Raw genomic sequence first — 22,736 nt, 5'->3', positions numbered from 1 at the left:
GGAGTATTCAATTATAAAATATTAATAAATTTCGGTCAAATTTTTAGATGCTTCTATTGTTATAAAAGGTTCCTTTTTTACGTGGAAAAGACCCGTATCAATAATTATGATTTTACGTATGGACAATTCCTCAATATCTTGTTCATTCACAACAAAAAAAATTCTTTGTGCCTCGGTAAAAAAAACATGATTTTTGGGAAAAGATACTATTTCACCAATTGAGTCACCGGTATCTAACATAAATGTGACAATCAAAGAGGGAGTAGTTTTTTAAACATGCAAACTGTGTCCCTTGATATCTCTGGCCTCGAATAACCTCGGTCAAATGAATAATTTTTTATTGTCTCAATATGTATTTTTAATTTCAATAAATGTATTTTTAATTTTAATAAATAAATAATATCGTTAATGTATTTTTAATAGATAATATATTTTTAATTTTAATAAAAAAATAATCTCATTAAATGAATAAATTTTTCGGGTCCAAAGTATATTAATATATAGAGATTTAACTGTAGAGCTCTGTTGCGTTGTGTTCAATTCTTGTACCGGCTACAATACCCCAGTTTAGTTCTCCCCGTGGAGCTAAAATGAAATGTTTATCTGTGTTTTTTATAATCTACGGAAAAATAAAGTAAAAATTATTATGTCATGTTTTCTGAAATTCGCACCTTTGAAAATAAAACCCTTTTCTTATGGTATTAGAATATTGCTAAATTCTTAGATTCTTGAATTTCACTAAACAAATTAAATTCTAAAATTAAATAAATTACATCCTCGTTTCCTATGTCTCTTTTGGAATCTTTGTTACACTTACAACCGTGTATAGAATTTTAAAATGGAAAAACCTGAATTCGTTGGAGCAAATCATTTAATTGTAGTAAAATTACATTCAAATGCAAATATTCAACTCCCTTTTGAGTTTTTTGTTGCTCTGCTGTCATAGTATTCTCAACCCTACTGAAATTTCACCAAACTCGAATAACAAAAACTTGGGAGTTCTTACAAATAATGTTGATATCTTTCAATCATTTTTTCATAACTGATCTTGTCATTTTGAATTTAGTGGTCAATTATTACTTTTTTAATTGTTAATATTAGGTTAATATTTTTTTTTATATTCTTGTGACAGAATTATAGCTGCTTCATCCACCAGATAAGGCAGGTGAATGTTCTGTAGTACTGTGGTCTCTGGAAGAGATGACGGAATATCATTTTTATCATTAAAATCATATAAATATCAAATAGATAACACAAAATATGTGATTAGAAAAAAAATATAATTTTTTGTTGAGTTCTGTACATTTGTCTATCAACGCAATTACAACCCAATAAAATGTTATAAATTTTAATATTTTAGATAATACTACGATAAACAATTGTTTTCATTACTATATATTGTAAATCTATAATTTTAATATGTTGTTAGGATTCGAACATATACCTAAAGTGCTAATCAATTTGATCTGATAGCTCTAGATTGAGTGACCATATGACCAACATCCAAATTTTTAATATTTCGTATTTAATATAATAGTATAGATAGATAGATAAATGATCAACAACCAATTTTTCAATGTTTCGTTTTCAATGTTTCGTTTTTAATATAATAATATTAATAGATGATTGTTTATTTGATTTGTGTCCGAAAATTATTTATTTTCTCTTCTAAATATTTTTTTTACATGTGTCATGTTTTAAATTTAATATAGGAATAATATATAGGTTTCTTATTTTAAATATAATATAGGAATATAATATAAATGTCTTATTTTAAATATAATAAAATTACCAAGAAACAACAACCAAACTTTTAATGTTTCATGTTTAATATAATAGTATAGATATCTAGATATTAAAAAAATGGTTACAATTTATTTTAAGTTTTACAGTTATTTAATCTTATTTAATTAAAAATAAATAATATATGAAAGTTTTAACATCTAGATATTTTATCTAAGATGCTAGAATTCATAAATTTTCATTTGGTTATAGTAATATTAAAGAAAATGTGTATACCTTAAAAAAATTACTTTTTCGTCGAATTTTTGGAGATATTTATTTGATATTTATATGACTTTAGTGATCAAAATGATACTGATATTTAACCCAATAAACAAGTGAAAAGAAAGAATAGTAGACCAATCACATCAACCCAATATTTTGCGCGAGTGGTGCCAACTAATGGTAAATCACCTTGCCCAAATTCTATTGACATTCAAATTGTAAAACGTGAGAAGGCAAGGCACTTGTCCAACCCAAGGGCTTATAACAATATACAGTGGAGTTCGTGCTATATCAAGTACCAACTATGATATAATTTCATTTGCTCTAATTCATCTGAAGGGTAATCATAGTTTCGGCACATAATGTGCTGAATAATGCACCTTAAGCATGGTCAAAAAGTTTATGTTTGAGTGAACCTGTGGAAAAAGATGAAAAGAAATTGTAAGGAAAAAAATTCCATGGCCATACGTAAATAGAAAGTAGGACAAAGGAAGCATGTTTACCAACCTTCTTAATCAGGAGGAGGTGCCTATAGAGGAATAACCAGTAGCCTTCAACTCCTTGAGAGTGCTCGCCAACCAGTCCAACCCTTCATAAAGACCATCTCCCTTTAGAGCGCAAGTCCCTTGTATATGCCATTTCCTATTTTTAAGATCACGAAGACCCAGGCCTTCACATACCTCCATAGGTGACATTGCTCCTTTCTACATGAGGAAAAATATAAGATATAAGTGCAATGCCTACTTTTGCGGCAACACTGCATATGCAGCAGCCATTCCAATTCTACATATCTGCTCAGTGGGCGTTGGGTAAGTGATTCTGGATAATTCAATAACATGGCCAATTGTAAAAGATTTTAAGATATTGAGATAATCTTCACCATAGTTTACAATTTCAGTTTTCTTTGCATGTGAGATCTTTTAACATGAATATTTTAACAAGATTATCACCAAAAAAAGCTCAAGAAACAATAAAAATAGCTTGCATGCCCTCTTTTTGTTGCGCTAAATTCAAGTATAACACTTTAAACATGAAGCATGGAAACATGGGTATGTACAGGATTCTAGCACCACTGTCCACTGCACCAGTCGTGTTCTATTGTCCTGATCAGACCTAGGGAGGCCATTAAAGTTTAAGATGCCCAATTCCACACAGATTAAGGAATAAAGAGATTAGATAACCTATAATGATTTTGCAAAAGTGAAAACTTCAAAATTCAACGGCTGATTACCATCAGAGGCTCATTTATGGTGATTATTAATATCACCTAACATATTATTCAGGGGGTACATGACTTAACATCTGTTCATAAGCAAACTTTAAACTACAAGATCCATAAACTTGAGCATAGGAGTTAACGATTATATTTCATGTATTTCAGAGTGATCTGCCTACCCAGTACCCAATGCACATATAACTTCTATAGTTTACGTATTTACAACACTAGTATAAATACGATGCCTTGATAGTAAGAGCATACCATGTCCTGTTTGTTCGCAAATACCAAGATAATGCTATTAAGCATAAACGGATCTTTAATAATTGCCTGAAAGAAAAATAGATGGGTCAAGACAGATAGATTTCCCCTAACTAGAGTATTTATCTACAAATGACTTGAACTATAACCTGGAACTCTGCCTTAGCTTTATCAATCCTTTCACGATCCAAAGAATCAACAACATAGATCTGCAAACATAAAGATGTTAAAATCCAAAATTTATTCAAGCTTTCCCAGAACAAAATCTATTGGCCAGGTAGAGTGAACTTATTCAACTATTTTCTAACGTACAACAGAAAGGTATTTATACCAAAAACATAACAATTTTATCATCACTTTTTGAACCTAAATTAAAAGATGGTCCAGCCCCAGTAAAGAAAGAGACTAGCCTGCTTACGAATTCAATTTTTTGATAAGGAAGTTGAAGGGATATGATGGAAATGAAAAGATCAATTAAGAACAAAGTGTTATATTTGCAATTAAAAAAAAATTAGAAGTTTATTTTAGTACTTAACTTGCATTTCAACCCATTTTTTAATTGAAAATGAAGATAATTTTACTTCCCTTACATATGCTTAAACTGACTGCAAGAAGATAAAAAAGGTCTGATCCTTAATAAAATTAGTGGCAATTAACCTTCGTAAAATGGACACAACGTAGGTGGATATTAAGAAATGCTGATGAAAAAAGTTTCGGCATTACAATAGATCGGTACTGAACCATGCCAGATTCATGAAACTGAATACATCTGGCAAATAAATATTTTTGCTATTTATATGACGTCATATCTTCTGCACCGAATCACCATATCATCAGAATTTTAAATAATTAAAGCCCTATATACTTGTACCACACAACCGTATCCTTTCTCTTAGGTGGGAGGCTTGAGTACGCATACATAATGTTTACATGGACAACTTAGTCATTTTGCAAAAATATAGACACCTATGAAGTGAATATGTCATTAGGGAAAACCATTGATTAATAGATATAGGAGACAATAAACCATTTTACTAAATAAAATTCATATTAGTAATAATTAAAGGGGCCATTGAACACAAAAACCAAGATCTCGTTTGTTTGACGAATTTTTATAAATTCATCTATGGTAAATACTGTGAGAATCTACATGCATTTTAAATGGCAGCACACAAGAAATAAATAAATAATCACTCGAGCACCCTTCTCTACATGTACTAGACCAAATGAACTTTACAAAAAAACTAGAAAGACTTTCGTGACCAATATATTAGTTTCACATAGTAAATATTGCGAGAATCAACATTCATTTTAAAGGGCAATGCAGAAAAAATAAATGACCTCCCACTCAAGCCACCCTGAACTATATGCACTAGACCAAATGATCTTTTATTCTCTATGTACTGTTTTATATCTCTCTAAAACAGATATTTCAACAGAAGTGCTTGCACATGAAGGTAGCTTATAAACAGTGCTTGAAATTTGTTGTGTGTCAATTTATTATAAAAATGAGGCACGTTGACCTCCAAATTATTTATTATAAAAACGAGGCACATTGACCTCCAAATGTCAAAATAAACGTTTATTGAGGATGAGAGCACAAAAAAACAATGAATAGAGACATATATGACTTGGTTTAGTTCAAACACAGAAATATCCAGATACAAATTTTAAGGCATCGTTACCAGTCCATCTGTATTATTGAAGTAATGCCTCCACAATGGCCTTAATTTCTCTTGCCCACCAACATCCCACACAGTGAACATCACATTCTTATACTGAACTTTCTCCACATTAAAACCTAGACGAGGGCAAGAAACGAATAATTAATGACATAAGTTTCCACTCAGCCTCAACATTGCGAAGCCCAAGGCAACATAGTCCAGTGGCATAAAACAATGATGGATTCTGCAATGCACAAAGCATACATATCGTGCACATGAACAACAAAAATTACAATTGCACAAAAAACCACATCAAAGTTTGGCATACATGACGACTGTATGGCTTCAACCAAAAAAGTGATCATTTCAGACAAAAGAAGAAGAAAAGTTTAGGCTGAAAGTTAGTTGGCTCAGAAAAATATTGCAAGAAAATAGGCTACCCAAAGAGGGTCCAGCACGTGAGCATGTAATATAATTCAAAAACATTATTTGAGAACATTTAAATATGTTGTAGCCAAACTAAGAAAAAGGGCAAATCACAAAATCTGACCAAAAAAAGTTCACTTAATAACCAATAAGCTGGGTAAATAATTTTAATAATGACTTGTGAAACATATACCAATATAATTTTGGCTCCAATTGGAGACTACGGTAACTGTAAGCCAAACATTTTATCATATTTCTAGTAATCATACCTCTCATGCTTTACTGGAATGACACCCCACAAACATTTCATAATCCCTAGGTTTTCAACAGATAAAAAAGTGATCTAGCTCCAGTTATTTTTAAATTGGAAGGGTAATTTAAAGATTGATCATGGTAAAACCAATGAACTGCTACTGGTCAAAAACTAGTAAGGATTTATCATTATGCATTTAACAAACAATGTACAGTAAATTCTATAGAACAAAAAAGGAACCTAGACCGTAGCATACGTCCTTTATAGATATATAATTAAGAATAGTATTTCGGGAAATATTATTACTTATGCCTCACAGGGTATGCAATGCGAAACCTCATATACAGCTTTTACCACTAAACTTACAATAATCTAATGCACGTGCAAGCGTCTGCATATGCGTGCGAGAGTGCGTGAGCAGGCGCGAGTCTATACAAATTTCCCAATTAATAGTTTACCTATTGTGGGAACAGTTGAAAGAACTTCTCCGATGTGCAGTTTGTATAGTATAGTTGTTTTTCCAGCTGCATCAAGCCCAAGCATTACAACCTAGCGATCCGAATAATTTATAAAAAAACAAGGTAAGCACAGTTCACATGAACATATGACTGATGCAATTAATGAAATCCTATTACACCTTAAAGAGATCATCGTTGTTGACATTTTCAAAATCAACGTAAACACTTTCCACATCCACAATCGTTTCAATAAAAACACACAATATAAAATTTTAATATGTTAAACATAATAGCAAACAACATAATAGGAAATGTTTGCTACAAAAGTTTCACAACATCATTACTACACAGTCATTGAATGTAATAACTACAATAGTTGTAACATAATAATTATTTGATGCCTACATTATACAGATACTCAGCTCACATCAAATCAATAACACTTAATATGATTTTAAAGGTAAGCTCGTAAATATTGATCATCAATTACTTCCAATCAATGCCGCAGTATCATGTACTTTCTCAATCTATCTCTTTATTACCAACACGAACACGAGATCGAGTACTACATAAATTCTAGTATCCAGCTGAAATATATTTCCAAAAACAATTTCCGAAACCTAGCTAAATGTATAAGCAGTTTCTTTTCGGAAACAACATTACGACAAAAATAAACAAACTATTCCGCAAGCATAATCAGCATTTTTATCACAATCAAACACTCAATTAAAAACGATACACACAAACACAAATAAGCTCAAAAAATACGGAGAACATATACATACACGCATCTCACTGTTGCCGAAGAACGTATCGAAAAGCTTGCGAAAGACCTGTCCCATCACAGATAGCTTAGATTAAAACCCTAATTGTTTAATTTGATCGATTAAAGCTGTGTAAACGCACGAATTAGTATAATTAAGAGGTTAATTTGAGTAATTTCGCGATAATTTTCGGATCAAAGTTGAGGAGGATGATTGAATTGATGATCTGTGGAATTGTAGAGAGAGAAACAAGGTTTGCAAGAGTGTTGAATGTTTGTTGAAGAGAGAGAAACAAGAACAAGGTTGCGTTTGGTTTAGCTTGTTTTATATTTTTATTCTTTTTATTTTTCAGTTACTCGTGAAGAATATTCCTCGAAAATCATTAAAACACGTGAAATTCGAGATAACCTGGAATATATATTAGAACTACGATTTTAATTTTAAAATCACTGTTACTAATTTTATCGGTTTAATAATTTTTTTTATTCTATTTAAATTATTTGCAATTATTATTCATCTTTATTTTTAATTTTAAAAATTTGAAATTAATTAAACTGGTTAATGGATAATGCAAAATAAATAAATTGCATGAGTAAAATTTTATGGATATAACCTTTTTGTCGGAGAACTTGGAGAAAATTATAAAATATTTTATTTTACCAAACATGTTTGTTGCATGTAGAACATTACAAAATATTTTATTTTACGAAACATGTTAGTTTGTAGAACATGAACATTCACATTCTACTTATTAAATATAAAGAATTTTCAACAATTTTAATGAATTAGTGATATTCGTAAAATATATTTTATCAAATAATATTTTGATTGCCGAATATATGTTATCTCCGAAATTTTATCGAAAATTTCGGTCTACATAAAACTTTACTCTAAATTCTAGATAGATGTTTAAGTTAAAGTAATTATAGATATATTCATTAAGATATTTTTAATAAATAATTCGGGCTGTATAAATTTATTTTAGTAATTAAGTTTTTTTTTAAAATTAAGAAATTTTGGAAACGATATTTTCCAAAACCATAGAAGAAGCAGAACCAAACAAAATGAATATGTACATTCATACCAAATGTTAATATGGAGGCTTGAGGGTCGACCCTCGTATTTTTAAAATATAATTTGTACTTTTTTACGATCTTTCCGTTCATTCCTTATTTTAAAGAGTAATGTAAATTACTGGTAGAACTTCTGAAGCAAAGATTTTGTAGTAAAGCTTTACCTTTTTTCATTTTTCCTAGCGAATTGATAAACGAACAATATTTAGCAAAAAGATTAAGACTCTGTAAACTTTGTATTGTTAGAAAAAAGATTGAGACTCTATTTGAGATTATTTTTAAAAATTGTTATACTATTACAAAAAGTGTTAATGAAAAAAGTAATTTTAAAAAAATCAGATGACTATTTGATAAAATTTTTAATATATATATATATATATATTGATGTAAAAAAATATAAAAAATAATGATTTTGATAGTGAAATTAACATATACTTCCCGCAAAAGCTGAAAAACAGTTCTTCCGAAAAACATGAGGAGCCTTACTTTCTCTAACGAGAGCTTTTACGTCAAAAACACTTTTCACAAAAACAGTTTTTAGATTTTACTAAACAGTTTTTTAACTGTTTTTCAATAAAAAACTGCCGTCTCCAACAACAATGTCAAACGCGCCCTAAATTGTAAAACTGGAACCTTGATAACCCGTGTTTAAGCGAAACATAATTCAGTTACGAAGCTGCCCATTCTAATTGGGGGATGGCATTCACATAAGAAACACAATTGCTTAGGATTAGAGGTGGCCAGACGGCCGGTTTGAGTCGGACCGTTCGTGAACCGGCTCGTCTGATAATCGCTTGACTCGGCTCGTTGCGTGCCGGTTTATCAGTAAAAGCAAAAATCGTATCATCCTGTAAAACATCTGAATTGACACTGATTTGACATTAAGCTTTGGGAAAACAAGTGAATGAATACTCTCACTTCAAAGTTCTATATTCACCAAATGCACAAAATAATAATAATAATAATCCAACTAAACTAGCAAACGTCTTCTTTTGATATAAATGGTAAATCGCGAAGCTAACAATGTGCTTAGATAAGGGTAAAATCTCAAGCTACCTCCTAAACATTCCTGAACTTTGAAGTGTTTTGCTGTACTCTGCAATAATTGGAGAATTCTTTACTAAATCCCATACCTTGGCAGAGTTCTTAAGCCAGTCCCGTTCAGAAAGGGTCCTTGAAAAAGATGGGGTATCCATTGATAAAATCTGGAGCGCAAAAGTAACTCCATTGTCAAGAAATTTCATTATTCAGGTGAAATGTATACCAGCAATGGTTACAGAATCATACAGAGTACAAACATGACAAATTCCCAAAGATGAATATGAAACCAGAAATATAAATAAATATTTCTCCCACCCAATTAGATGACCCCCGTTGTCTTTGTGATTTGTACTGGTGATGAGCCATCTTTTTTTATTTTTGATACAGAAGAAAGGATACTCTAAAGCAGTTATATATAATGTATGCTGCAGCATAATAACTTATCGAGGAATTCCATTGAAGTTCTGTTTCACCCCTCTAACTAAGGCTCTAACTATAAACATATGCATACGACACTTGCTTATACATACATATATATACATATATATATGTGGGGAGAGAGAGAGAGAGAGAGACCTGATCTCGTATTTTCCACAGCATTGTAGCATAACTATTATATTGCGCCTTCGTCGAACCATCTTTCCTTTGATATGGGAGGAGAAATAAATTAAGTTCTGTATCTGAATCATGTATCTGGCTAATAGGATTTCCAGAATTATTGTTGTGGTGCTTCACGGCATGTCGGTTTTTTGATCTTACAAAGGAAGATGAGATAAAATATCGAGTAAGCCCTTTCTTTAGGTGCACCAGGTTATGAGGAGCAAGATCTTGATCTTGCAACCTATGAGACGGATAGGCGATAAAGATTAGAACATGTCATTTAACTCACCCACTATTACTGGTAAAAAAAAGTATAACAATAAGGTTATCAAAAATGGAACATAAGATACAGTCACATGTCAAGCAACACATTAAAGCAAACTCCAAAGCTATCCTTGTTTCTTGAAATTAATGATGCCTGTAATATTGAACCATTTGCTTTACTGTTTTACTGTATCCTATTGCCTAAACATTGATTACAAAAATGGAGGAACTGATACTTCTCTCCCCGTATAAATTAGAGAGTGATAAGAAAATATACCATGGGATTATTACAAAGGATCAGACATATGGAAAAAAGATTCTAGACAGCCTAGCAATTATAATCATCGCAAACGAACATAACAATGTTTGAAATTATAACTCTTAGATAATACAAATTAGGTACTAATAAGTAATAGTTCTTAGACTCCACTCAGTAAGAACATGGTTGATGTTGTACTTGTAATCTTGTATGCATTCCACTAGTGTCGGCCAAAACATGTATTTAGAAAAATAATACATGCACAGATTGGGGAAAGCAACCACTGAGCATTAATGTAGTTGCACTCTTTATTTCTTCCATATTTATCTGTAGTGGAGAAAAAAGGAGCCACGACAACATTAATTTGCAATACTTACTTTGCCTGTACAAAAACTGGAGTAGCCATGTACTCTTCTCCACCCTCCTGAGTTTTATCTTTGCTCTCCTTTTCTGAAGACCCCGAATTTGAGCTTTGTGGGTATGAAAGTGTTAGGGAAGAGGGGTCAGGAATGCCATGCTTTAACAAGTCCACCTGCTCAGGAAAACATGCCACAATGCCACAAACTACGATATCAATGTAAGACGTAGACATTAATGCAAATTAGAGATGCACAAAAGGCCCATCGGGCCGGGCTTTGACCGGGCCGGGCTTTTCGGGCTTTGACTTTGATCGGGTCGGGCCGGGCTTTCCAAAAATGTCAGAGCCCGTTTGGGCCCTCGAGGCGGGCCTAACCGGGCTTTTTTCGGGCCGGATCGGGCCGGCCGGGCTTTTTTCTAATTTAAATCGGATCGAGTTTTATTAGAGATTCTGAAGACAGCATATGTTAGCAACTAGATCATCGTAAAAATGTATTAGTTTACATGAAATATTTTATGAAAACATTACTTCGTTGAAAACATTTAAGTTCGGAAAAAAATAAACATGTTAATAGAATAATATGTTTTATCATTGTTATCCAAACATATATAGTGTATTTACTATATCTTCTTACATTATTTATGCAATGAAGTATATAAATAATATTATTAATCACAAATATGTAAATATATATGTGTTTAAAGTATTATTTATATTTATAGTAAATGTGAATTCATAAATATATAAGAAAATATATTAGAATAATCAGAAAATAACACTAAAAATAACAAAACATATTTCTATTTATTCAAAAATCTGAGCATAACGAAATTCTGTGTAAATTTGTCTCTATAGTTAATTTTCCCTGAGCTGATATTAGGGGTTAATCTCTACACTAAAAATAAACTATGGTCATTAAAAAAAAAATAGAACAAGAGGAGCACTTTATCATATCAGCCAGAGAACAGAGAGAATGGCCCAGAACAGATGGCTGCTTAAGTGACAGGTGTACAGAATAACAGAAATCTAAAGATGAACCATTTACATGTAGTTAAAGCTTACTCTAAAGTGCTGTTAGTAATACCTGTCATGGTTAAGTCATGGTTAAGTTCTTTTACTCAAGGCATGAATATATTATGAAAATTGATGCCTTATACAGTCAATTAGGGATGTGCTCTATAGCATCTTATAAGTTGTCTACTGTTTCCTTGTTATCGTCAATATTTAACCTTGAAATCTAACGAGGATGGGTGGTGAAAGAATTAAGATAACCGCTGGCAGAAGATTTGATGAAGTTTTCAATATTGAAACACGAATAGGCAAATAGCTGAGCAGCATATAGTCATATATGAGTAGGTCGACAAGTCAATCAATAAAACAACGGAAGGTTATTCTTTTTTTTTTTTTTTTATCGTAGGTAACCCGCAGCCGCTACCCTTCGGGCGGAAGGTTATTCTTCATACAAATCTTTTAAGGAATGCAAATCAGGCATACAAAAAGGACAAAGTACATGAATGATGAGGATAAAAATATACCGTTGACATCAAATTCCACATGTTCATATCATGAAGTCCATCTGAAACCACCACTACTATGTGACAAATGGATGTGAGGAATACGCCAAGCTAAAAGGATTCCTTGCAGCATCCAGGAGAAATATGAACTGAGTAAGCATTCTAGCTTTCACAAATGTAAAATTGCTCTACTATCCAAAGAAGAAAGTTCACGAAACTGTCCTACTTTACAAAATACACTGTTATATATGGGGTAGCCTAGTTAACCTTATATAATGCAGTGGGTGTGGAATCACCTGTATACCCATCAATTCATGAGCTAATTCGGCAGATAAAGATTCACCACCTAATATGGATATTGTGGACGAACCATCAGGTCTAATCATTTCAGCTAGCACGGAAGGACAAAATACAGGCTGCAAAAAAATGATTATGTATTATTGTATAATAAAATTGAAGGGAGGTGAAAAAAATAATATTTGTTATACTTGAACAAATAAATTGATGGTTTCTCTCTGTATTTTTATATGTAGGCCTCGATAAAGAAACCGAAACACGAGACAAAAGAATGACCTTGTGCCCTAAGTCTAAACCCACAGAATTATGAGAATATCTTTAGTTTCAGCAAAATATAAGAGATACTGTATTCCGTGTACTGAAACTCATTTCTGCCATAAATTATCCAGACCACCTGTCTACTCTTTTACTCCGTAAAAAAATTCTTTATATTCATGAAAATATGTACTTTTAAGTTATTTGAGCTTGTCCTTATTCATTAATTATCTCATCGTGTAAATAGCAAATAGCTCTACAGAGGAAATGACCATACTAAAGAATAAATATCAACTGACCTGAGTATCAAGAAGTATGATCCTTTCATTAGAAATTCTGGGTTCTATACCAACAGTACAATGCCTTGCAGATGCTCTTGTTTCTTCAGATTCTATTGCAAAAGGAGGCAGCATTCCTGCAAATAATTAAATTTAAGTGCCAAACACATCTTCATATGAGTATCCTAGCTTCGCATTCTGTTTATTATAAGAAACAAGCAAAACCCTGAGCATGGATCCCGGGGTTTTGGATATATAAGATGTGACGTTGTTGACTAGTAACATAGGTAGTTTACTAAAATGAATATGAGATATACCTGGGGAGGTTCCGTCAAATCCATACAGCTCATTCAAAATTGTAGACTTGCCTACCCCAGGTGGACCAATTACCCCAATCACCGTGAAATCAGTATTATCAGTCAAAAACTGCAAAAGAGAAGTCCACTCTCAAGTTAGCATACACCTCAGATGAGATAAAAAAATGTTTACTAAAATAGTAAATATCAACCAAAATATACTTATGTTTGTCTTTATGAATTAAAAATATGCAAGATAAGTGTAAAAAGGTAATGAGAAGAGTTAAAACATGCACACCGTTTAAACTAAACCTCGCAAAGTTGTAATGTTTCACTTCTAAGTCACTCAAGCAAGTTACATTTTCTTTCATCACTTCTTCATAATCTTAGAAAATACTGACACCAGTAAACTGGAAACACTATCGGTATGTTGCATCAGGAATCAACACTCTCCCCGCAATTTGTCACACACTCACTCTCACCACTAGAAAACCTTAATTTTGACTCAAATATCACAAAAGGTGACCGAAAGTAGCACAACTATGAAAACAAAACACTGTCACGAAGTATAAATTAGTTACTTCCCAACAGTCGGGTTTTTTTTTATGCCACTAGCCCAACATTTTTCCTCTTAACCAATAATGTCTTATCCCTGACTCCGATGAAATGTCATACTCAACACATTAAATTATAGACTTCTAATTATGCACATCAATCATTGCTTCGACAATTTTTAAATAAACGGATTTTAATTCATAAAAGGGCGGGTTCCTAGATGCCACAACAAAAGAAAATACTTATCAGAGATATCAGATGTACCACTTGCACAAGGACATCTTCAACCACCTGGTCGATACAAGCCAAGTATAGTAATTGTATTACATTGAGTTTTCTTGAAAAAGTCAAACCATCAAAACTTTAAATAAATGGAACATTAATCGTAGCCCAAGATCAAGCATAGTTTATTTTTATTCCACCAATCATACAAAACATTCCCAGATCCTTGCACTCAGTTGTGTTAAATGATAACAAACAGTTTTACATACCACAACCTTGTTTCTCAATTCAAGTTGCTAGTCATCAGTGCACACCTAACAAATCTTGCTTTACAAACTAGATGAGTGACTTCGTTAAGGAATTTTTGACCTAAAACTTCATAAAGTTTTAAAGAGTTTCTTATTAATTTCCATAGTCTTTCTAATTAACGAGGAACACTTTGAAGCGAGGGTCAGTCTTTCTTGATATTCATTTTTTTGAGTTCTTAAACGTGCAATGTTTCTCAAGAAATTGTACACTATCAAAAGACAACTACAATTGGATGACAAGGTTGTGGCCATTAAAATTGTTTCTTCCATCATCAACATACTATACCCACCAAATGCAAGGATCCGAAAAAGTTCTATAGATATCATGTGATTCTTAAAACGTAACGTAAAAGAGCTAGGTTTGATATAAGGGCTTCAATTAATGTTATGGCATTCCGCACATTTAATCTTAAGGTCCGCCTTTTTAAGAAAACCCAAATTGTAATACAATCAGTAAATTTGTCTCAATTATTAAATTGTTCAAAGAAACAATTATGATACAATTGGGTAAAATAATTTTGATACAACAGGTTAATTGTTGAAGATGTTCTCATGCAAGTGGAATCATAGATCTTTCTACCAAATTTCTGCACTTGTAAGATGAAGACATCAACGAAACTTTCAGCTATAGTTGGAGTAAACTTCTTAAGAACAAAGCAATAACTAATGCGCATAATGGGAGGCCAGCCATAATATTTTGGGAGAGAATCACTTCTTAGATACCTACAAAACTATGAAGGAGTTGTGCTATAAGATTCATAGGGGGTGGACTAAGCTAATAATGTAAACAAAGCACTTGTCTTCGTGTTTCGTCATATTTTACTCTAACTTGGCTAGTGGTTGTTGGTTCTTTCTCTTGGTGTTTTACAAGGAATGTCCTTCCATGGTAATAATTGTGCTCTTTTAAGACACTATTCATGAGTCGTGACATTTGGGTCAAATTTTGTGATCTTTTATAATTTAAATATTGGCATAGCTCATAAGTAACAGTCTTTTGTGACTCCACTTTTGATCTTCGGGTCAATCACCACTTCGATATAGGGTTTGTTATTAGAGATGTGGGTAAAAATCTTGCTACTTAGTCCTTAGTTCTTCCTAAGCAAGTAAAGGTAAGTCAATAGGCCTTAGTAACACCTAAGCATAGGTGTCTTTATATTTCCATGAACTTGTAGAGAATAGGAACACATCACACACTACTGATCTTGTCATAAAAATTTCCGTACTTCTACCAGAAGATGTACAATATCAACTATGAATTATAGTTCCATTATAGGCTTCAAGTTTTACACGTTCCCGACCACTCTAAATTAACAACAAACTAGTTTAAAGTGAATAGAAAATATGTGTCCACGCATAGCTTAATAAGCATTGAGTATATAGTAGAGAGAGAGAGAGAGTAGAGAGAAGAGGGAGAGGGAGGGGGAGAGAGAGAGAGGGAAAGATAGAGGAGAGAGAGGAGGAGGGAGAGATAGGGAGAGAGTAAGAGAGAGAGCATATATAGTACAGAGAGAGAGAGTAGAGAGAAGACGGGGAGGGAGGGAGAGAGATACATATATTGAGAGAGGGAGCGAGAGAGAGACGGAGAGAGAGAGAGTATAGAGAAGGGAGAGGGAGGGAGAGAGAGAGAGAGCATACAGGGAGAAATCGATCGGAGTGAAAATCCCAAGAAGAATCGGAGATGAGATTGAGAGAACCAACGGGGGGATTGCGAGAGCGAAGAGAAAGTGAAGAAGTAGAATCATCGTCGGCGCCGGAGCGGTTGAATTTAGAGGCGGAAGAAGTGACAAGAGCTGGCTTTGCTAGTAGTATTTTGGGAGCAAGAGACGGCGCCGTATTTGAAGAAGATGAAGCGACTCCACTGCTTCCTGCCATTTCGTTTGACGGTTTGAGCTTTGCCCCTTTTCGGCGCCTGTTCTAAGCTCTGATTTCAGTTTTTTCAAGACCAGGAGTAATTAACTTTCGACCAACGCAAATTTTTTTGGTTAAACAGATAAGTAAATAATTTTAACGTAATACCGGATACATGAATCAATCGATCATCGATTGCAGTGTCCGGGGAGAGTCTAGAGTAGGGTGTTTTACCCTCTTTTCAAAAAATAAAGAGATCATTTACGGGTTAAATATCACTTTGATCACTGAAGTGAGAGCCTAGTATCAAAATTTTCATTATTTTTATCGGGGTCTCTAATGTACCACTCTAGTAGCGGATAATGACAATGTCGTTAAATTATTTATTTGACGTAACGGACGAATCTACGTGACAGTGTTTTGTTGGACACAGTGTAAACAACTTGTTACGTGTATTGTAACGTGTATTGTAACGGCTATATACACATGATTATAAATAAATAGATAGAAACCACAATCCCCTCTATACATCATTATTAGGGTTCTTACACCAAAAATCTAATAGTGGGAGTTCAAGGATAAATTAGTGTAAGTCATTGAAGATTAAGCAGTTGTCGTTGATGAGGAGTGAAAGCCCTGACACAAAAACGTGTGGCAGCACCTCAATTGAATCAATGAAAAAGTCTGATTATCAACAATGTTTTTGTGGGAGATTAGCAAGGGTTAGTACTTCTTGGACACTGAAAAATCCAGGGAGAAGGTTCTATACATGTCAAAAACCTAAGGTATATATTATCGTTTATGTAAGGTTTTATAAAATAAATTTTGATAATATGCACTGTGTTTGATTTTTTTGCTATGAAATCAGGAGGTTCAAGGTTGTCACTTCTTTGAGTGGATTGATGAAGGATTTAATGGGAGGGCTTATGATGTAGTCACTCATTTGAATCACAGAAGGGTGTATTTGGAGGAAAAACTGAAATTTGTTGAAGAAAATCTGGAGGAAGCTGTTGAAAAAAGAAGAATGGTGAAGGGTGAGAAGATGCAAGTAGAAGAGGCAAACAAGGACCTATAAGCTGAAATAGAAAGGCTTAGAAGTAATTTGAAACTGTGTGTTTGTTGCTGTTGCAGCAGCCCTAATAATATTATTTGTTAGGTAGATGTAATATTGATGCAATTGGTTGTATGTACAAGATGTAGTTGGTTGATGTAGTTGGTTTTTTTTAATGAAATTGCAGTTGGTTGATATGATTTCTTTAATTAAAATTGTCATTGTGTATTATAAGTTTCTGTATGTGAGTGTGCTTATAGTTGTCATTGTCCGCAAATAAGGTAAAACATGTGCAAAGTAATGAATATTTACAGAAAAGATGACACTTGAATAAAATAAAACCACAAGATTCCATTCCACTAGGATAAGGCCAGGTCCAAATATTATAGTAGCCATACAAAAAGCAAGCAGAATAGTCTTAAAACAAAAGCATACTCCCGGTCCAAAGCATAACAAAAGCACTACAAATCACATCTCAAAAGTTTGGCCATAGTCTTAAATCTACTTAATGAAGCAAAGCAAAAGTATGCATAACAAAGGTCTAATCATCCAGCTTAACTGGAACATCTGGTATGTCAGTCCGCTTGAATGCTCTCTTCTCAAGAAGTCTTACTGACCTCATGCTTGGTTGAAGTGGATCTTCTGCCTCCATGTCTGCAAGTTCATCTTCTTCTGCTGCCTCCATGTCTGCAAGTTCATCTTCTTCTTATGCCTCCATGGTTGCAAGTCCAACTTCTTCTTCAGCCCCCATGTCAGCTGGATCGGAGATTTGAGCTAGATTGGATGGAGTTACTCTAGTAGTAGAACTGTGTTGGCTAGACAAGTGAAGTGCTGGAGGTGTAGAAGCTTCTGGTGTGCTTTTTGGGGGCAAGAATGAGACAAAGCCTGGTGTAGGCATGAACACTGTTTTATACCCAACTGTACCTAGTAGGTTCACTTGGAAATGAGTTGGATCTTTGCCTTTCTTCATCACATCATCACCTGCCTCATTAACAAAAGGCAATTTCTTTTTAGGCACCTTCAATGACTTCTGACCATCCCATATGTTATGTTGTTCCACTCTAGGAAGGAGCTCTTTCAGTGCATTATCCAAGCCTTTCTGCTGATCTGAGATTATGGTGTAACCAAAACCATCACCAAGACTGGGATCTTCACTTAGCAACTCAGTAAACCATTTCCAACTTTCTGTATTCTCACTTTCCACAACAGCATAAGCTATGGGGTACATTTGACTATTACCATCCCTCCTCACATCTGATAGCAACTGACCATCACAAATTGTCTTCAAAAAACATCCATCAAAACCAATAACAGGCCTGCATCCAGCCTTCCGGCCTTCCTTTAAAGCATGATAACAAAGTTAGATTCTTTTAAACTTATTGGAATCACCCTCATTCAGCCTTGTGGTCCTAATCTGTACTGTATTTTTAGGGTTGCTGGTAAGAATCTCATGTGCAAAGTCCCTTAGTCTTGAGTAATGGTCTTTCAATGCCTCATGTACACCCTCTAGTGAAGCTTTTCTCACCCTTAAAATCTTAATCCTAGGAACCTCTATCTTCAACTTCTGCTTAATAGCCTCTGTCATTTCCTTTACTTTCCATTTTGGATTTTTCCTTATCATGTCCCCATACAACTCTGTCAGATATTTCACACTAGCAAGCTTATTTGAGTATGGCTTATTGCAGTTATGCTCATCAAATAAGGTCTTGATAGTGCAGTTGTCTGAATCTTTGTCTTTATTGCACCAAATGTAGAACTTGCATTCAGCTTCACAACTAACTTGACATCTCTGTGCATCATTTGTTATAAACTGGACTCCTCTTCTATCCATAACTCCATATTGCCTAACAACATCTCTAAACTCTGTCATGCTTGCAAATTTCATTCCAACCTCTCATTTTATTGTGTCACTCTTTTGCCCATATTTCACACAATTTCTTTTTCTTTTCTAGATCTTGGGGTTGGGAGGGCCAATATAGCCAATCTTGTGATTTTCATCTTCACTGGAAGATGAATCTGACCTTAGCTCATCAGAAGCATACTCAGAATCATCACTTAAACTCATCACTTTCTCTCTAACTTCAAGAGGATTACCATGATTCTATTTTAAGGAATCCTTATATTTTATCTTTTTATCTCTAAACTCTCTCAACTCTTCATCACTGTCACGGAAAGAATCATAGTCTTTCTCATCTTCAGATTCATCACTCTCAGTCTCTACATCATCTCCCTCATAATCATATTCTGGATCATCAGGATCACTATCATCCTCACTTCCCTCATTACCATCTTCCCCTCCCTGGTTACCATTTTCCCCTCCTTGATTTTCATTTTCCCCTCCCTGATTACCATATTCCCCTCCCTCATTATCATTTTCATCTCCCTAATTATCAATTACCTCATCCACATCATAGTGATCAATATACAAATTAATTTTACCAATTGGTTTATGAATGTCTACCATAGCTCTCACAGTACTATCATCACACAGAAGTCTCATACCACTTTCAAAAGTCAGACCATCATTTTTAAAATACACTAAGTCAGATTTTGTATAACCACATTTAACAGCAAAATTATCCAAGTCTCTAAACGAAAACAAGTCAGAGTCAAAGCCAAGTATAACTTCTACATCACCACCTACATATTTTGGTTTAGGTTTATGTTCAAAATCCCCATGGTGATGTATGTAAATAGTAACCGACGAATCCATACTGTCAATTAAACACAAGAACAAAAACAAAAAAGATACGATTTCAATAATAAACATATATAAATCACAAAAACGACAACTATTATTTCGTTTACAACCCTGATATATCATTTATCAACACATAGCACACAAATATACAAGGACATGCATCATACATATACAGGCTCGTAGAGTTTGTTCAAGATCGATTAAACGTACCTCTCTCACTGAAGAAGATTTGTGAGCAAGATCGAAGCAGATTTGCAGTTGAATCGATGGCCAATTGAGTTTTCTTCAAGAGCAATTGAGCAATTAGGATTTTTAATCCCCAATTTTTTTATCTCTGTTATGTTAAAAGATCGACGACCGTTCAATTTGTAGGATATATTATACATATAACTATTATTTAATTTTCTTAATATATATTTAGAACACGTCAGACGCCAAGTATCTGCCACGATTAGACCTGGCCACTTATGCGGTCCGTGCGTGCCGGGCCGCACACGGGTTCAGCACTCGAGATATGAACACTGAACCGGCCTGCTTAATAACGAACCGGGCTCGGGCCGGGTTTGAACCGTTAAAAATAGACTCGTAACCGAACAGAACAAATTGCGAGCTGCGAGCTGGGCGAACCGAACGAATGAACCGGGCTGTGTGTGCGGGCCTGTGCGGGTTTGATTAAGTTACAGGCTGCAACTTGCTTTGTTAATGTATATATTTGGATTGTCACTTGTCACTTGTCAGTGTTCCAGGCTTCCAGCAAAGCAAAACAACTTGCTCGAGCAAAGCATATAAATAGAGTTTAATCACTTGTATTTTTTTAATAGAAAATTCGTGTATTGAATAAGTATAATAAATATTTTTTACTAGATAAAATTCGAAATTAGTATATCAATGTTTATTAAAAAATAAATAATAAAATATAACATTATTTTCTATTATGTCACATAATTTATTCAAAATATTATAATTGTAATCAATTAATTTTATTATTTTAAATTTTTGGTTAAAAAGAGGACGGTACCTCTTATAAATTTTATTAATTTAAAAAAACTACAAATGATGTGAGAGGACTCCTCTCTAAAAAAACGGAATAAACCGCATCAAACATTAAAAAATACAAATCAAATGATATTAAAACTTTAAAAAAAATACATTAAATATTTGTTCTAAAATTGTTCGCTAGTTGAGGTTCCCGATTCGGATGAAGTATCCATTGTCATCCATGGCTCGTCGTCATCGTCGGAGTCTTCTTTTCTTCCTTGTTGTCTTTTATCGGCTTGATCCCAATCTTTTTTGCAAACTAAAATCTTTACAACGTCTGGCACAAGACTGGATCGCTTCTCATCTAACACTCTTCTGCCTGCACTAAAAGCGGACTCGGACGCAATTGTAGAAGCCGGGACAACTAAAATATCCTTTGCAATTTTTGCTAAAACCGGAAATTGTAACTCATAATTCTTCCACCATGTTAGTATATCAAAATCATCATTTAACTCATAACTATATGAAAAAAATTGGTGAACCATACCAGTGGCAGAAGAAGGTACGGTAGATGACTCGGAAATTCTACATTTTTGTTTTTTGGTTAGTATAGATGAAATGGTACTACTAAACCTACTAGAAGTATTACTACTCTTCGGTGGTATAGTACTTTGAGTTTTTAGAGCATACATATCTATAAGACGAAACAACAAATTTAAACAATTATTTACATATAAAACATGATTATATGAAACTCCTAACACTGCATAATAATGTTATAACATATTTTCCAAACCTTCCTTCCCAACACCGGGATCAAGAAGACATGCAATACCATAAATATACGGAAATTCGGTAAAGTATTCAATCTATTTAATTTTCATATCATTTTCTTCGTATTCCTTTAAAGTAGTAACAATACTAACACATTCAATGATACAATGGTGTACATTTGGTTCATAAACATAAGAAAAAACTTTAGTAGCATGCGCAAAACAATAAAGTATGTCACGTACAGTAGATGCTAATTCCCAATCTTCCTCGGTAATAATTCCTCCTTCGTATTGGTGAATTGGATCGTCATTATATAAGATGGTAATAATGGGTTTATATTTAATTGCTTTAACAAGTAATTTATATGTCGAACTCCATCTTGTAGGACAATCGATACCCCATTTTTCGGCCTTAGTCCATTTTCTTTACACAATTTCTTGCACATAGACCTATATTTACCCGCCAAACGTAGATACTTAATTACCTTCCTAATAGGTTCTAATAAATTAGTTATTTGTTGAATTCCTACTTGAGCCGTTAAGTTAACTATGTGAGCACAACATCTAATGTGTAAAAATACTCCATCTAAAACTAAAGGAATTTCGGTCCTAATATAATTAATACATTTGTTGTTATTAGCAGCATTATCTAAGGAAATTGTGAATACCTTGTTAAACAAATTAAATTCTTTAATTGTATCTAAAATTCTAGACATAATATTATAACCGGTGTATGATTCGTCCATAACATCAAATGCAATAATTCGTTTTTGTAACATGTAATCGACACCAATCCAATGAACGGTAACACATATATAAGGCTCACCTTGACTCGAACTCCAACAATCACTAGTTAACGAAACCATACCATCAAATTCTTGAAATAATTCAATTAATTGTGCTCTAGCGCAATGATATTGTGTTATTGTGTGCCGTTTTAGTGTGTTTCTAGGAATTTTTCTAAATGCCGGATTTATCGTAGTTTTCATCATATATTCTAAATTATCACTCTCACC

The 22,736-nt window shown here is 33.5% G+C and overlaps 2 protein-coding genes across 2 annotated transcripts; both read right to left on the bottom strand.

Moving 5' to 3' along the window:
• Positions 1-2,121: 2,121 nt before the first annotated feature.
• Positions 2,122-7,366, bottom strand: LOC141721475 (uncharacterized). The gene is made up of 7 exons (XM_074524411.1): positions 7,071-7,366; positions 6,286-6,376; positions 5,170-5,285; positions 3,634-3,693; positions 3,488-3,553; positions 2,515-2,711; positions 2,122-2,423 (listed from the first exon to the last, which is right to left on the bottom strand). Exons 1-6 carry the CDS (start codon positions 7,125-7,127, stop codon positions 2,523-2,525), a joined length of 579 nt encoding a protein of 192 aa, XP_074380512.1. The 5' UTR covers positions 7,128-7,366; the 3' UTR covers positions 2,122-2,423; positions 2,515-2,522.
• A 1,602-nt stretch (positions 7,367-8,968) lies between these two features.
• LOC141721474 (uncharacterized) lies at positions 8,969-16,392 on the bottom strand. The gene is made up of 8 exons (XM_074524410.1): positions 16,005-16,392; positions 13,306-13,414; positions 13,010-13,125; positions 12,455-12,574; positions 12,180-12,269; positions 10,664-10,818; positions 9,740-10,004; positions 8,969-9,327 (listed from the first exon to the last, which is right to left on the bottom strand). The coding sequence occupies exons 1-8, from the start codon at positions 16,239-16,241 to the stop codon at positions 9,175-9,177; spliced, it is 1,245 nt and encodes a 414-aa protein (XP_074380511.1). The 5' UTR covers positions 16,242-16,392; the 3' UTR covers positions 8,969-9,174.
• Between the last annotated feature and the right edge of the window lie 6,344 nt (positions 16,393-22,736).

Source organism: Apium graveolens, chromosome 4, assembly GCF_009905375.1.
Source record: "Apium graveolens cultivar Ventura chromosome 4, ASM990537v1, whole genome shotgun sequence".
In the NCBI taxonomy this organism is placed as follows: Eukaryota; Viridiplantae; Streptophyta; class Magnoliopsida; order Apiales; family Apiaceae; genus Apium; species Apium graveolens.
Note: the sequence above shows the minus strand (reverse complement) of the source record. Positions and strands in the feature narration are given on the sequence as shown.

Excerpts from the sequence above, each read along its gene's own strand:
- LOC141721475 (XM_074524411.1), bottom strand. The coding sequence starts at position 7,127 with ATGGGACAGGTCTTTCGCAAGCTTTTCGATACGTTCTTCGGCAACAGT. Across the intron at positions 5,286-6,285 it reads TTCAACTGTTCCCACAATAG|GTTTTAATGTGGAGAAAGTT; the intron begins GTAAACTATTAA and ends GCCCTCGTCTAG. Across the intron at positions 3,554-3,633 it reads AAGCTAAGGCAGAGTTCCAG|GCAATTATTAAAGATCCGTT; the intron begins GTTATAGTTCAA and ends TTTTTCTTTCAG.
- LOC141721474 (XM_074524410.1), bottom strand. The coding sequence starts at position 16,241 with ATGGCAGGAAGCAGTGGAGTCGCTTCATCTTCTTCAAATACGGCGCCG. Across the intron at positions 12,575-13,009 it reads TCATACTTCTTGATACTCAG|CCTGTATTTTGTCCTTCCGT; the intron begins GTCAGTTGATAT and ends ATTTTTTTGCAG. Across the intron at positions 10,819-12,179 it reads TGTGGAATTTGATGTCAACG|GTGGACTTGTTAAAGCATGG; the intron begins GTATATTTTTAT and ends TTTCCTGAGCAG.